This window comes from Mobula hypostoma, chromosome 9 (genome assembly GCF_963921235.1).
Source record: "Mobula hypostoma chromosome 9, sMobHyp1.1, whole genome shotgun sequence".
In the NCBI taxonomy this organism is placed as follows: Eukaryota; Metazoa; Chordata; class Chondrichthyes; order Myliobatiformes; family Myliobatidae; genus Mobula; species Mobula hypostoma.
Window position 1 is genome coordinate 31204282 of NC_086105.1, and position 14719 is coordinate 31219000.

The window sequence follows — 14719 nt, forward strand, 5'->3', positions numbered from 1 at the left end:
AATAATGCATTGAGGTAGTACAAAGGAAAATAATTACAGGGTGCAGAATAAAGTGCTACACAAAGTGCAGTGCAGGTACAACCAGGTAGATTGTGAAGGCAAGAGTTCAGAGAACTATTCACTAACCTTATAACAACAGGGTAGAAGCTGAGCTCGAGCCTGGTAGTACATGCGTTCAGGTTTTTGTATTTTTTGCCCCATGGAATGTTCAGGTCACTGAGATCTTTGATTATACTGGGCTACTTTACCAAGGCAGCTAGAAGTGTAGACAGAGTCTATGGAGGGGAGTTGGAGTTGAAACTGATTTGTTATTCTCATATGTACCTAGAAAAAATGAAAAGCTGCCTTGCATTCCATTCATACAGTTCAGATTACACTTTATTGAGGCTGCATGGAGTATGGAAAGAATCCACAGAGGGGATACTGCTTTCTGATGTCCCCATCTCTAAACAGGTCTTCATCTCTCTGCGGTTCTTTGCAGTCATGGCAGAGCAGTTGTTACACCAAGCCATGCAGAATCCGAATAGTTTGCTTTCTATGATGCTTCACTAAAAATTAATGAGAATCAAATGATACATACGAAATTTCTTTACCTTTTGTATTTCTTAGGTATCACAATAATACCCCCAGAGTCTCCCGGGGGGGGGGGAGGAGGAGGAGAGACTCAACGGGATGGTCATACCGGCAACGGCCAGGACAGGAAACACGACTACGAGGAAGCTAAAGCAAACAACACTGACCGGAGAGGAATTCACGGTAAGATGTCACTGCGGGAAAGTCTGCAAAAACATCAGAGGGCTCAAGATGCACCAGAGCAAGTCTAGATGTGGATCAATGGTGACCCAAGTGCAGTGCACGGACTTAGTGTCGGTGAGATGAAGGAGAATTCCAGCTAGGAAGCACCCCACAGAGCTGAAGATCTCTCCACACTTGAGTCGCCTCAGCACCGAACAACAGACCTAGTGAGTTCCTCTTCGGCTACCCCAATCCATTCGTCAAGGAAAGACAGGATCAAATGGCCTAGATCGTCAGACAACATTGCCTGGATGCAGTTCGATGATGATCTAGACGGCATCCTGGAAGTTGCCTTAGCAGGTCCAGTACACAGAAAGATCGACTCACTCACAGCCATAGCGTACAACCTAGCTAAGGAACGATTTGGCCCAATGGAGTGGAAAAGCCAGCTGGAGTTACCGCGGCAACCAAACAGTAGGGAAAGGGATGTTCATCGCTTGAGAGGCGAACTAAAGACGCTCAACAAGAGGTTTAGAACCAGCTCACCGGCCGAAAAAGAAGGTATCAAGGACTTAACCAGTATGCTGCGGGAAAAGCTGTGCAAACTCCGGAGGGCGGAACATCTGCGACAGTAAAGAAGGAAGAAAGAGAAGAGGTGAGCGCAGTTTGTGAGAGATCCATTCAGCTTCACCAGGACTCTTCTCAGCCAACAAAAATCTGGTATACTATCCAGCTCGAAGCCAGAGGTAGAGGAGTTCCTGCGGGAGGCACACAGCCACCCACGGAGGGGTCAGGGACCAGGAACCAATCGGGCTGTGCGTAGACTGGAAAATCCATCAATTGAGCTGAATGTGAAGGAGCCTACATGGCAGGAAATCCAGGACATCATCCAGAAAGCTAAAGCATCAGCTGCCCCAGGCCCAAGCAGCATACCTTATAAGGAGTATAAGAAATGCCTAAAGCTTCTTCGGAGGCTGTGGAAGGTCATGAGAAAGATCTGGGCCAAAGGTACTATTCCATCAAGTTGGAAATTGGCAGAGGGATGCTTTATTCCAAAGGAAGAGGTTTCTTCCACAATTGCCCAGTTTAGGGCAATTTCTCTCCTGGATGTGGAATGTAAGATTTTCTTTTCTGTGCTCGCAAGAAGGCTGACTGACTTCTTACATGACGCAGAACCGCTATATCAACACATCCACCCAGAAAGGTGGTATTCCAGGCTTTTTGGAGTGTCTGGAGCACACCTCAATGATTAGCCATTTGATCCGTGAGGCCAAGCAGAAAAAAGGTGACCTAACAGTTGTCTGGTTAGACCTCGCCTACGGGTCTATTCCACATGACCTCATCCTAGAAGGACTCAACCACTACTACATCCCAGTGGCTATTCGAGACATGATCACTAGCTACCTAGGAGGATTCAAACTCAGATTTACAACAGCCCATTTCACAACTAGTTGGCAGGACCTCCAGAAGGGGATTCCAACAGGGTGCACCATCTCCCCCATCCTACTTATTATGAGAATGAACCTCCTATTATCAGCAGAACATGTAACCCGCGGCCCGACGCTGGAGTCAGGCATTGTTCAGCCAGCTCTACGAGGATTCATGGACGACATCACTATAACAACTGTGTCACATGTCCAAGCAAGATGGACCTTGGAAACCCTGGGTAATGTAGCCACTTGGGCGAGGATGTCCTTCAAGGCCAAGAAGTCCAGGTGCATGGTGATCAGAAAGGGCAAAGTTACTAGCAAGTTTAGCCTCCAGGTTCAGGGCGAGGTCATCTCTTCCATCGAAGATAACCCGATAAAATGCTTCGGGAAGTGGTTTAATGTGTCACTGACAGATGGGGCCAATGTCACCAATGCTGTTGAGCAGACACAGGAATGGCTGAAGAAGATTGACAAATCTGGACTTCCGGGTAAATTCAAGACCCGGCTGTACGAATACGGCATTCTGCCCAGGCTTCTCTGGCTCTTCACACTTTATGAGTTCCCCATGACTGTCGTAGAAGGCATCGAGAGGAAAACCAACAAGAACCTGCGGAGATGGTTGGGAGTTCCCCCAAGCTTCTCTTCAGTGGGCCTTTACATTCGTTCTGGACAACTGCAGCTTCCCCTGTCATCTGTTGTGGAGGAATTCAAGGTGGCGAAATGCAGAGCTTTATTAGCTTGAGAGATTCTAATGACGTCTTGGAAAAGCAAGCAGGCGTTACAACCAGATCTGGGCGTAAGTGGGCAGCCAACACAGCTGTGGAGGCGGCAGTGTGTTCTCTGAAGCTGCGAGATATCATTGGCAACCCCAGCATCGGGTGGCAAGGCCTCGGCTCAGTTCACTTCCAGAAGTGGGGAAACACAAGCATAAGGAACAGGCGAGACATGATACAGGCAGAAGTACGGATCCGTGAGGAAGAGAAGCGGATTTCAAAGGCAGTGGAACAAGGGTCCCAGGGTGCCTGGACAAAATGGGATCTGCCTAAGCGCAAGATCTCATGGGCAGAGTTATGGAGACTGGAACCCTTCCGTACTTCCTTCCTCTTGCGATCCATGTATGACACTCTTCCTTCATCATTACATCTGTACATATGGGGGATGAGAGAGGACCCGAACCGTAAGCTCTGTGGTCAAAAGGGGACACTGGCTCATATACTGTCTGGGTGTAAAACAGCTCTAACTCAAGGACGGTATAGGTGGCGCCATGATAAGGTGCCGTGGGAGGAGGGATGGGAAGAGGCCCACCAGAGAAAGGCCTTGAAGTACCAGCCCTTCCTGCAGGAGTGTAAAGACAAGGGATGGCAGGCATGGTTGTTCCCTGTGGAGATCGGCTGCAGAGGTTTCCCAGCCAAATTAGCATGGTGGTTGTTGTCAGATCTGGGCCTGGACGAAAGAAGCAAAAAACAAGCAGCTCGTAGGATGGAGGAAGAGGCAGAACGAGCTTCTTGTTGGATTTGGAGTAGGCGAGAGGACAGGAGCTGGAAGCCAGGAGCAGAGGGGCAGTGATTTGGCCACCACTGCCGGCCCACCAACTGGAGAGTATTGTGGTTAAGGGTCAAAACACTCGGTGAAGGTTAGGAACCACCTGATGACATCTGCTCCTGGCTGAAGGCTACGGTTACCTTATAAGGTAACTGGAGAATGCACCCTAACAGGTGTATGTAACAAGTAACAAGTCTTCTTAAAGTATGTGGGAATCTCAGATTGAAGCAGGGAGTGGTTAAAAATGTCTGCAAATACTCCAAATAACTGATCTGCGCAGATGATAAGGACACAGCTAGCTTTACCATCCAGTTGTTTTCTAGACGTTCACTCTCCTGAAGTCTGATCTTATGTCCGCAATGGTGATTGTGGGTTGGAGGATGTGGGTGTGAGTGGCAGCAATCCAATCCCTTCAGTTCAAAACATGCATAGAATGCATTAACCTCATCAGGTTGTCAACAGTGCTGCCCATCTTTGCTTTGTAACCCATTATAGCATGTAAGCTCTGCCACAACTGACAGGGACTCTCTTTTAGACTAGTGTTGTCTCTTCGCATCCTTCATAGCTTTATGGAAATTGTCCCTTGACTTCTTGTAAAGGTCAGGGTCACCTGATTTGAACGCTGCAATCCTAGACTTCAGTAGGAAATGGATCTCCCAGTTCAATCATGGCTCCCTCTTTGGTAGATAGTTCCAAACACATTTGCTGATAAACTCCATGACAGTGGCAACATACTCATCTAAGCTGGTTGCTAAGTTTTTGAACATGGACCAGTCCACTGACTCAAAGCAGTTGCATAAAAATTTCTCAGTTTCTTCAATCAACACTGTATGAATTTATATACTGGACCCTCACATTTCAGTTTCTGTTTGTATGCAGGGAGAGCAAGCACTGCCTGGACTGATTTACCAAAGTCTAGATGTGGGTTGGGGTGGCTCGGTAGGCACCTTTGATCCTTGTGAAGCAACAGTCAAGGGTGATTGGGCCCCTGGTAGGACAGGAGACATGTTGGTAGTGTTCTAGTAATATACTCTAGAAGATGGTTTGGTTGAAATCACTGGCAATGATGAAGGAACTTCACGGTATCCCATTTCAAGGGTGTTAACCAAGGAGTTTAGTTCATTGACTGCAGATTTCATGTCTGCCTGGGGAGGGGATGAAAACTAACTTAAGAATAGCTGAAGTGATCTCCCGTGGCAGGTGTATGGGTGACACTTCAGTGTTAGGTATTCCAGGCTGGGTTAGCTGGAAGTCACCAGGAATGAGATACAATATGGTTGTATCTCATTCAAATAGTCAACACTTACCCAAAATTGCTTTTAAAATTTACTTACTTTCTCTTTGCTATGTTATCTGCAGCTCTGGAATTCCAAACCTAGAAGTGGACTGGCATGCTATAGGTGTCTCTCCAGAATAATGCAAGACTGGTCATTGTTGTTGGAATTCATGTGGAATCCAGAGGCAGACCATAGGAACAAATGCAATACCGTTCACCAGCACATACACGGGCAAGGAGTCAGGCAGCACCAAGCTGCAGTTTCCATCAAGATCATAGTTTGGGGACAGAGAGGGGAAGTGGGAGGAGGTAGGGGACAGGTTAGAGCAGTGGTTCCCAAAGTGGGCAATATCACCCCCGGGGGGGGGAATTTATAAGAGGGCGATAAAGATATAGGGAGTGGTGTGGATGGGGGTACTCGGTAGCAAGAGTTGCAGTTGAAGGATTATAGACTTAAATTAAGAAATTACTTATTATAAAAGCATTTGATCCTCAGTGCCTCATAATTCATTACATGTAATCACCTCATCTCTTACTAAACCACCATTCTCTTAGACTTTGCTTGAAGTGCACTATAACTGTTGAAAATCAATGACATGCTTCTGTATTTGGCATATAATGAGAAATCTGAAATGAAGAAATTGTATTACTTCCAGGCCCAGCCTGCGCATTATTGCCGTTCACTACTGTAGTGAATCAGCTAGTACGATTTCCATAGTCTACTCAGGCAGTGATGCAATTCCTGTAAATTAGGGTATGATGTTCAATGGGGTAAAGTTCAGAATCTGCCCTTTTAAATGGCCTTGATGGCATTTCTCAAGCCCACAGCCCAACTGAGATATCACTGCCCCACTTTATGTACCTTCAGGCAGAGAGTCAGGTTTTGTCTGAACTATGATGATGTCATAACTTTTCCCTTTACTGATCACAATGCTTGAGGATGGGCTTAAACAACAGGTGATTGACTGTGGTCATTAATCCATAACCAAAATGACAGAGGCAGTCCAAATGAAAAGGAAGTGTAGACAGAATGGTGTAGAATATCTGAAATAATGGCTTTATACCAGCACCAAACAATGGCCAATGTGTCCGTTGAGTTCTTTTCCCAAATGAGACAATGAAACCATCCAGGCTCCTTGAACATTTGAAGAGAATACACTCTGATAAAGCAAACAAGAACTTGGCTTACATTCATTCACTTCATGAAAACTTTCCAAAACAAAAGCACTTCAAAACATGCTTGCCAGCACTTCATAATAAAGCAGTGATGGTTGAGCAGAGGTTCTGGTCAAAAGCACAAAAAATTAGTATATAAAGCAATTCGGAAGGTAAGTAGTATGATGTCTTGAATGCAAAAGGCATACACTTCAAAGTGAAAGAAGTCTTGCTACAATTACAAGGGTTTGGTAAGACAAGACCTAAACTATCATGTTAAGTTCTGTATGTCATACCAAATGAGGAAACAAGTGTGGGAGAGCAACAAAAGTTTACCAACAAGTGGAAAATGATTCAGGAATAGACTATGGCTTTTGTTCTCTAGAGCAGGGGTTACCAAATTGAGGATTACGGCTTTTAAGAGTACCACAGAACAAATATGAATCTGGTGTGGATGAAGATTAGTTAATGGACAGTCAACAAGGAGTAGGAATAAATAGGACATTTTATACCGGGGAGGCTGTGGTTAATGGAATGGTGCGGGGACTGGTGCTCAGGTCTGTGTCATTGGCTTGGCTGGGGGTATCAAGTATAACATATCTAGGTTTGCAGATGATAGAAAATCAAGTGGTAGTGTGGGTTGTGAAGAAAGGCTTCAGGGGACTACAGGCAGGTTGTTAAATGGGGACAAATTGACAAATGGAATACAATGTGGTAACATGTAAAATCTCTGTGCCCTCTTCTCATTGCTACTATCAGAGATGCTGTTGAGTTCCTGTGCTTTGGAGTTTCCTTAAAGGCCATGATGTCAGAATTATTTCTACTCTACACCTGTAGAAGTATTTAATAATATGGCACATCTCTTTGGTCTTGAATATACTCTGTTACTTAGACTCTAACCCTCTTGGGATTCCAAAGCTTCCCATTTTATAGCGTGAAAAATGATTCACCTCCATCCTAAATGGCTGACCCTTATTTTGTGATAGTGACTCCTGGTTCTAGACATCCCAATAAAAGGAAATATCAAGTCCAGCTCTATCATGTCAAGCTTTTGTGTTTTAATTACATCATTACTAATTTTTTAAAGCCCTGTAAAAACATAATCTGTTTATATCTTCATTACTGAGAAATCACCATCCCAGAATAAATCTAGTGGACTTGCACTGTCCTCCTTCTGCTCTTTCTTTGGACAGAGACCCCTTAACTGTCTACAATATTCCAGGACTTTACCAGCTTGGTCTGCAGTGGTACTGTACTACTAAACTACATTTGACGATACACAGCAAATACTCACACACTGAGAACGTTCTGTACCCTTACCACCTTCAATACTCCTTTCTGTGGTCTTCATCGCACTTTGCCACCATTTCTAGTGGGTTTGTTCTGTTGGTGTAACAGGGTGTAACCAGGAATTTTGTACAAAAATGGAATATTGACTAAAAGATAGAATTTTGTAAATATGACTAGATTAGATTGTTACTTGACCGGTGACTAGTTTGTCATGAGTTGTAAGTGTTTCAGAGGAGGATTTTCAGTATCAGCCACAGTGGGTACACATTTTTCTTACCCAGACCTGGTGTCTGATTTTTCTATTGTGTTTTGATTTTGTGGTTTCATACAAGTCCGTGTCTATAAGGCTGTTTCAGATAGTAATTAAGAACTAACCACATTACTGTACATCTGCTGACATATTTTGGCAATACCAGGTGAAACATTGGTGAGCCAGTCAGGTTTTTATAAAAATCTAGTAATTTTACCATTACTGATTACTAACATCTTAGGCAAGATTGTTTATTCAGTAACTAAATATCAACTCAACATAAGTACGACCAGAGATTTGATTGTGAACTTCAGAAAGGGTAAGATGAGAGAACACACACCGATCCTCATCAAGATTTCAATTTCAAGTTCCTGGATGTCAACATCTCTGAGGATCTATCCTGGACCTAATATATCAATGCAGTTACAAAGAAGGTACAACAGTGGTTATACTTGATTAGGAGTTTCAGGAGATTTGGTATGTCGCCAAAAAGACTTGCAAATTTCTACAGATGTACTGTGATGGCCATTCTAACCGGCTGTATCAATATCTGGTATGGCGGCATGGCGGGGGGGGGGCGGGGGAGAAGGGAAAAGGGAGGAAGCACTGCACAGGATTAAACTAGGCGGCAGAAAGCTGTAAACTCAATCAGCTCCATCATGGGTACTACCCTCCCCAGCATTCAGCACATTTTCAAGGAGTGATACCTCAAAAAGGCACCTTTAAGGACCCCCAATGATTCAGGAATAGCTTCTTCCCCTCTGCCATATTTCTGAACGGACACTGAACCCATGAACACTGCCTCACTACTTTTCTTATTCCTCTCTTTTTGTACTGCTTATTTAATTTAATATATATATAGTAATTTAGTTTTTATTATGTATTGCAATGTACTACTGCCGCATAACAAATTTCACAACATATGCCAGTGATATTAAACCTGATTGTGATTCTGAAATCCACAACTGCCAACAATCAGCTGATGGTCCATATAGGTTTGAACAACAATGCTGCAAAATAAATGAATGCATGGCAGACCAATAACTCCCTTAGATAATAAAAGCTTTAACAAAATAGAAACATCCCAAGTAACTCAGTAGACCAATTACAAACATTGGCATCAAGATAGATAAGATATTAAGACAGATTATTTTAAGGAACGTCCTAGGCAAGAAGGAAATTCCGAAGTTTAGACCCTTCAAACTTCAACGGAGCAATTAGAAATGTGCAATATGCCACAACTGTAGGGTTGATTTCAAATTGGAAATTACATACATATAGAGAGAGTAGGACAATGGAAAGACCAGAAAGCAGGGATGAGAACTGTAAAATTAAAGTATCTTAATACTGTAAACTAGTAATTAAAGGCATTAAAAACAAAAACAACAGGAATTCTGCAGATGCTGGAAATTCAAGCAACACACATCAAAGTTGCTGGTGAACGCAGCAGGCCAGGCAGCATCTGTAGGAAGAGGCGCAGTCGACGTTTCAGGCCGAGACCCTTCGTCAGGACTAACTGAAGGAAGAGTGAGTAAGGGATTTGAAAGTAGGAGGGGGAGGGGGAGATCCAAAATGATAGGAGAAGACAGGAGGGGGAGGGATAGAGCCAAGAGCTGGACAGATGATAGGCAAAAGGGGATACGAGACGATCATGGGACAGGAGGTCCGGGAAGAAAGACAAGGGGGGGGGGGCCCAGAGGATGGGCAAGAGGTATATTCAGAGGGACAGAGGGAGAAAAAGGAGAGTGAGAGGAAGAATGTGTGCATAAAGATAAGTAACAGATGGGGTACGAGAGGGAGGTGGGGCCTTAGCGGAAGTTAGAGAAGTCGATGTTCATGCCATCAGGTTGGAGGCTACCCATACGGAATATAAGGTGTTGTTCCTCCAACCTGAGTGTGGCTTCATCTTTACAGTAGAGGAGGCCATGGATAGACATGTCAGAATGGGAATGGGATGTGGAATTAAAATGTGTGGCCACTGGGAGATCCTGCTTTCTCTGGCGGACAGAGCGTAGATGTTCAGCAAAGCGGTCTCCCAGTCTGCGTCGGGTCTCACCAATATATAAAAGGCCACATCGGGAGCACCGGATGCAGTATATCACCCCAGTCGACTCACAGGTGAAGTGATGCCTCACCTGGAAGGACTGTTTGGGGCCCTGAATGGTGGTAAGGGAGGAAGTGTAAGGGCATGTGTAGCACTTGTTCCGCTTACACGGATAAGTGCCAGGAGGGAGATCAGTGGGGAGGGATGGGGGGGACGAATGGACAAGGGAGTTGTGTAGGGAGCGATCCCTGAATGCAGAGCAGGGGGGAGGGAAAGATGTGCTTAGTGGTGGGATCCCGTTGGAGGTGGCGGAAGTTACGGAGAATAATATGTTGAACCCTAAGGCTGGTGGGGTGGTAGGTGAGGACCAGGGGAACCCTATTCCTAGTGGGGTGGCGGGAGGATGGAGTGAGAGCAGATGTACGTGAAATGGGGGAGATGCGTTTAAGAGCAGAGTTGATAGTGGAGGAAGGGAAGCCCCTTTCTTTAAAAAAGGAAGACATCTCCCTCGTCCTAGAATGAAAAGCCTCATCCTGAGAGCAGATGCGGCGGAGACGGAGGAATTGCGAGAAGGGGATGGCGTTTTTGCAAGAGACAGGGTGAGAAGAGGAATAGTCCAGATAGCTGTGAGAGTCAGTAGGCTTATAGTAGACATCAGTGGATAAGCTGTCTCCAGAGACAGAGACAGAAAGATCTAGAAAGGGGAGGGAGGTGTCGGAAATGGACCAGGTAAACTTGAGGGCAGGGTGAAAGTTGGAGGCAAAGTTAATAAAGTCAACGAGTTCTGCATGCGTGCAGGAAGCAGCGCCAATGCAGTCGTCGATGTAGTGAAGGAAAAGTGGGGGACAGATACCAGAATAGGCACGGAACATAGATTGTTCCACAAACCCAACAAAAAGGCAGGCATAGCTAGGACCCATACGGGTGCCCATACCTACACCTTTAGTTTGGAGGAAGTGGGAGGAGCCAAAGGAGAAATTATTAAGAGTAAGGACTAATTCTGCTGGACGGAGCAGAGTGGTGGTAGAGGGGAACTGATTAGGTCTGGAATCCAAAAAGAAGCGTAGAGCTTTGAGACCTTCCTGGTGGGGGATGGAAGTATATAAGGACTGGACATTCACATTAAAGGCATTAATTTCCTTGTGCTTGTTTTTACCCTAAAAGTTTCTTTATGATTTCACAAGATATCAGAGCTTTATGATCACTGTGACATCAGCTGTAATTCTGTCACCACATATGGAAAGTTATTTTATTGGTTCATAATCTTAAATAATCCAGGTTATGACATGACAATAACGTGAACAAGGTTTAAATACTTTTCCAATTCAAATGCTATTACAACAAGCAAGTGGCCAAGCAAAAATGTTATTTAAGGAGAAGCATCATTGTTCTTTACTGAATGCAATTAAAAAGATCAACTCTGGATAAATTTGAAAAACCACTAGGCAGGAACTATTAAACAAAAATAACGATGAGAATGCTAACAGAGTAAAAAATTGTATCTTGATTTCTGCAGCTGTTTATGCTTTAACAGTATAAAACTTAGTAGGTAGTTCCGTTTCCTTAACTCTACAATTTGATTGACCAAATTACAATCATTAAAAAAAGGTCAAATTTGCAATGCCCCTGCTTTGAACGGCAGCTGAGCTACAAGAGAGCCATTAATTATACACTTTTGAAAGACTACTATGTATATATAAAACACACGTGTAAAGTGTTTCTATGATAGGGTACTTTTGTAAAGATCGATTACATTTTGCATGCACAGATTTTTTTTCACAATGAGCCGAATGAATGGATTTAAGTGACAATACAGCTAAGTCTTCGTTTTGGAAAACTAATGGAAAGCACAACGATAAACGGAAAGAGGAAATGATCCCATCTGCACCCATACCCATTACAAATGGCACTTATCCATCAAAAATAATTTCGCCCTAAAAGCCGCATCGCTTCAGTAAGTGTATTTGCTGCAATCAGAAATATTGCACGCACAATAAAGTCCACATCTTCCTAGGAACTCAACTATTATTTTTCGCCCAAAGTGCCGCGACCCCACACAGGATGAAATATTTGGCAAGTCCGACCCCAGTGCCAACCCACCAGAAGTGAGAGCCTGGAATACACTGCTGAACAATGCACCTCCTCTCTCTACACAGTTCCCCCAGCCCTTCTCATCCTACCTCACACTGTAATAGGACATCTTTCGGCGCCGTTGCTATGGTGTTGGCGGCAGCTCCGGTCTCCCGCTCCCGACTCCGTCACTCAACGCCAACTCACTCCGGGACTCAGCTCCGGCCGTAGCAACGCACCGTCTAACAAACACCATTCCCATTGGCCCCCTCCGTCTACCCACCCAACACGTCATCTCTTTCCATTACTGTTGGTTCATGCCGTTTTCCTGTGGAAGTGGAGTTTTCAAGCAATCTCTTGGTAACGTAACCAAAAGTTACCACGCAGGTCCTGAAATCACTAGCGCCTCAGCGCTGTCTGACAATCTGCCACGAGTATCCTGATCGTTTTGTTCCCCGCCCACGCCCACGCTGCGGTTGGGAGTATTCGGCCACTGGGCTGTTACGTGCAGACAGTCTGTCAGCCTTCTGGCCGAGTGTCTGGCAATCGGGTAGATGCAGGTCTATTTGGTAAACTAGACGAGCGTCATCTATAGAAAAGGTGTCGACTGATTTCACCCCTTACTGGTGTAATACTAAAATAATGCTCGATTGTTTGCACTTTCTCGCCATTGAAAGAACTGAATTGGAATCTCTAACCGCTTTTTGAGAAGTTAGACCACCCTCACTCTCAGTCTTATATACCCTGCCAATAGAAATGAGACGGGAAGATTAGAGAGTAACTTATTTTAAACTCATAGAGCATGGAAACAAATCCTCTACCCCACTGTGTTCGGCCAAAATATCAAATACCAAGCTATACTAATCACATTTTCGAGCGCCTTCCACGTCATGACATTTCAAATGGTCATGTAAATATTTCTTAAAAGTTGTGAGAGTGCTTCGCTCCTCCAGTCCCTCAGACAATGTGTTCTAAATTTCGATCGTCCTCCGGGTGAAAAAAAGGTTTTCTCAAATCTCCTCTAAACCTCCCCTCCTTTATAATGCCTCCCACCCCCTCCCTTTAAGGTAAATTTCTTATCAAAGTACATATATATCGCCATACAACCCTGAGATTTAATTTTCTTGTGGGCATGCACAATAAATCCATATTAGAATCAACGAAGACTGCACCCACTTGGGTGTTCAACCAGTGTCCAAAAAAACCCAACAAAATGGGCAAATACAAAAATAATGAAATAATAATTGAATATGCAGTAAGTATTGAGAACAAAAGATGAAGAGTCCTTAAAATTGAGTCCATAGGCTATGGAAACATCTCAATGATGGATGAAGTGAAGTTATCCCCTTTGGTTCAAGAGCCTGATGGTTGAGGGGTAATAATTGTTTTTGAACCTGGTGGTGTGAGTACTGAGGCTCCTGCACAGCCTTCCTGATGGCATCAGTGAGATATTGTACCAATAACATAAGAAAGAGCAGAGGTGAGGTCCAGCAAAATGATTTTCAAATGGTAAGTGGAATCTCAGGGTTATTGTCCCACAGGCCAGTGAGGTGAGAAATAGATATGTTGTGCAGTTTACTATGTGATGGTGCAGGAAGGAGGGCGTCGGATTTATGGATCCCTGTGCTCTCTTCCAGGGCAGGTGGCATACGTACAAACAAGATGGTTTGCATCTGAACTGGAGGGAAACCAATATCCTTAAAGTGAGTTTTGCTAGTGCTATTCAGGAAGGTTTAAACTAGAGTGGCAAGAGGAATGGGAATCAGCAGCAGCAAGGCAATAGATGTAGGACTTGAGGGCAAGAAAGATGGTGTGACAAGTAAGAAGGAAAGCAGGGACAGCAAGAGGAATAAACATGACTAAAATGTATTTATTTCAATGGTAGGGGCATTATGGATAGGGAGGACCTCTATGCATTCATCCTGATGGAAATGTGGCTCCAGGATACCACCCCTGAAGTGGCCATTCAGCTAGCGGGTTTTATCTTTTATTAGGTGGCCAGAAGTCCCATGTCCTCTGGTAAGACTGTGTATCTATGTTAATAAGAACTGGAGTGTGAACATTTCCGTAGTTGTGGTAATAGTACTTTATGTACAGTATTGTCTATGAGTTGTATATACTGTGTTGTGCACCTTAGTCTGGAGGAACATAGTTTTGTTTGAGAGTGTACATGTATATGGTCGAAATTATGATAAACTTAAATTTGAGAACCAACTTAAACCTTGGATCAGTACATGGAATTATGATGATGTTGCCATTATGGGGACCTGGATGTGTGAGGGGCAAGATTAATTGCTGAACATTCCTGGGTTTTGTTGTTTTAGAGTTGAAAGGGAGGGTAATAGAGGTGGAGGTATTGCACTATTGATAAGGAAGAATGGCACAGCAATATTCAGAGAGTTCAGAGTTAATTTTAGTGGAGGTCAGAAATAGGATAGGTGGAATTAGCCTGATATGAATATAATAGCAGCCTCCCAATCACCACCAAGATTTGGGAGTACTGATGTGCAGCATCCTACATCAAAGATCCTCACCACCCAAGCCATGCTCATTTCACTGCTGCCATCAGGTAGAAGGTACAAGTGCCTCAGAACTTGCACCACCAGGTTCAAGAACAGTTACTACCCCTCAACCATCAGGCTCTTGAACAAACAGGGATAACTACACTCATTCTATCTCTGGTGTTCCCACAACCGTTGGTCTCATTTTAAAGACTCTTCATCGTGTTAATTCATACTCATTATTTAATGCTAATTATATTTGTATTTCCACAATTTGTTGTTCATTGATTCTGTTTACAGTTGTGTTCTATAGATTTGCCAAGTACACCCACAGGAAAAGAATCTCGGGGTTGTATGTGGTGACATGTATGTACTCGGATAATAAATTTTACTTTGAACTTTAAGGTTTTGAATTTTATGGAAACT

General features: G+C 44.0%; 1 protein-coding gene across 4 annotated transcripts in view; it reads right to left on the reverse strand.

The window, feature by feature from the left end:
• Window positions 1–12186, reverse strand: part of LOC134351604 (tubby-related protein 3-like) — a 100945-nt gene extending 88759 nt beyond the window's left edge. For all 4 annotated transcript variants that reach the window (XM_063057979.1, XM_063057978.1, XM_063057977.1 and 1 more), the window contains exon 1: window positions 11903–12186. In XM_063057979.1, the coding sequence (XP_062914049.1) occupies window positions 11903–11922 (20 nt within the window). In that variant the 5' untranslated portion in view covers window positions 11923–12186. The remainder of the gene's footprint in view (window positions 1–11902) is intronic.
• Window positions 12187–14719: the final 2533 nt, after the last annotated feature.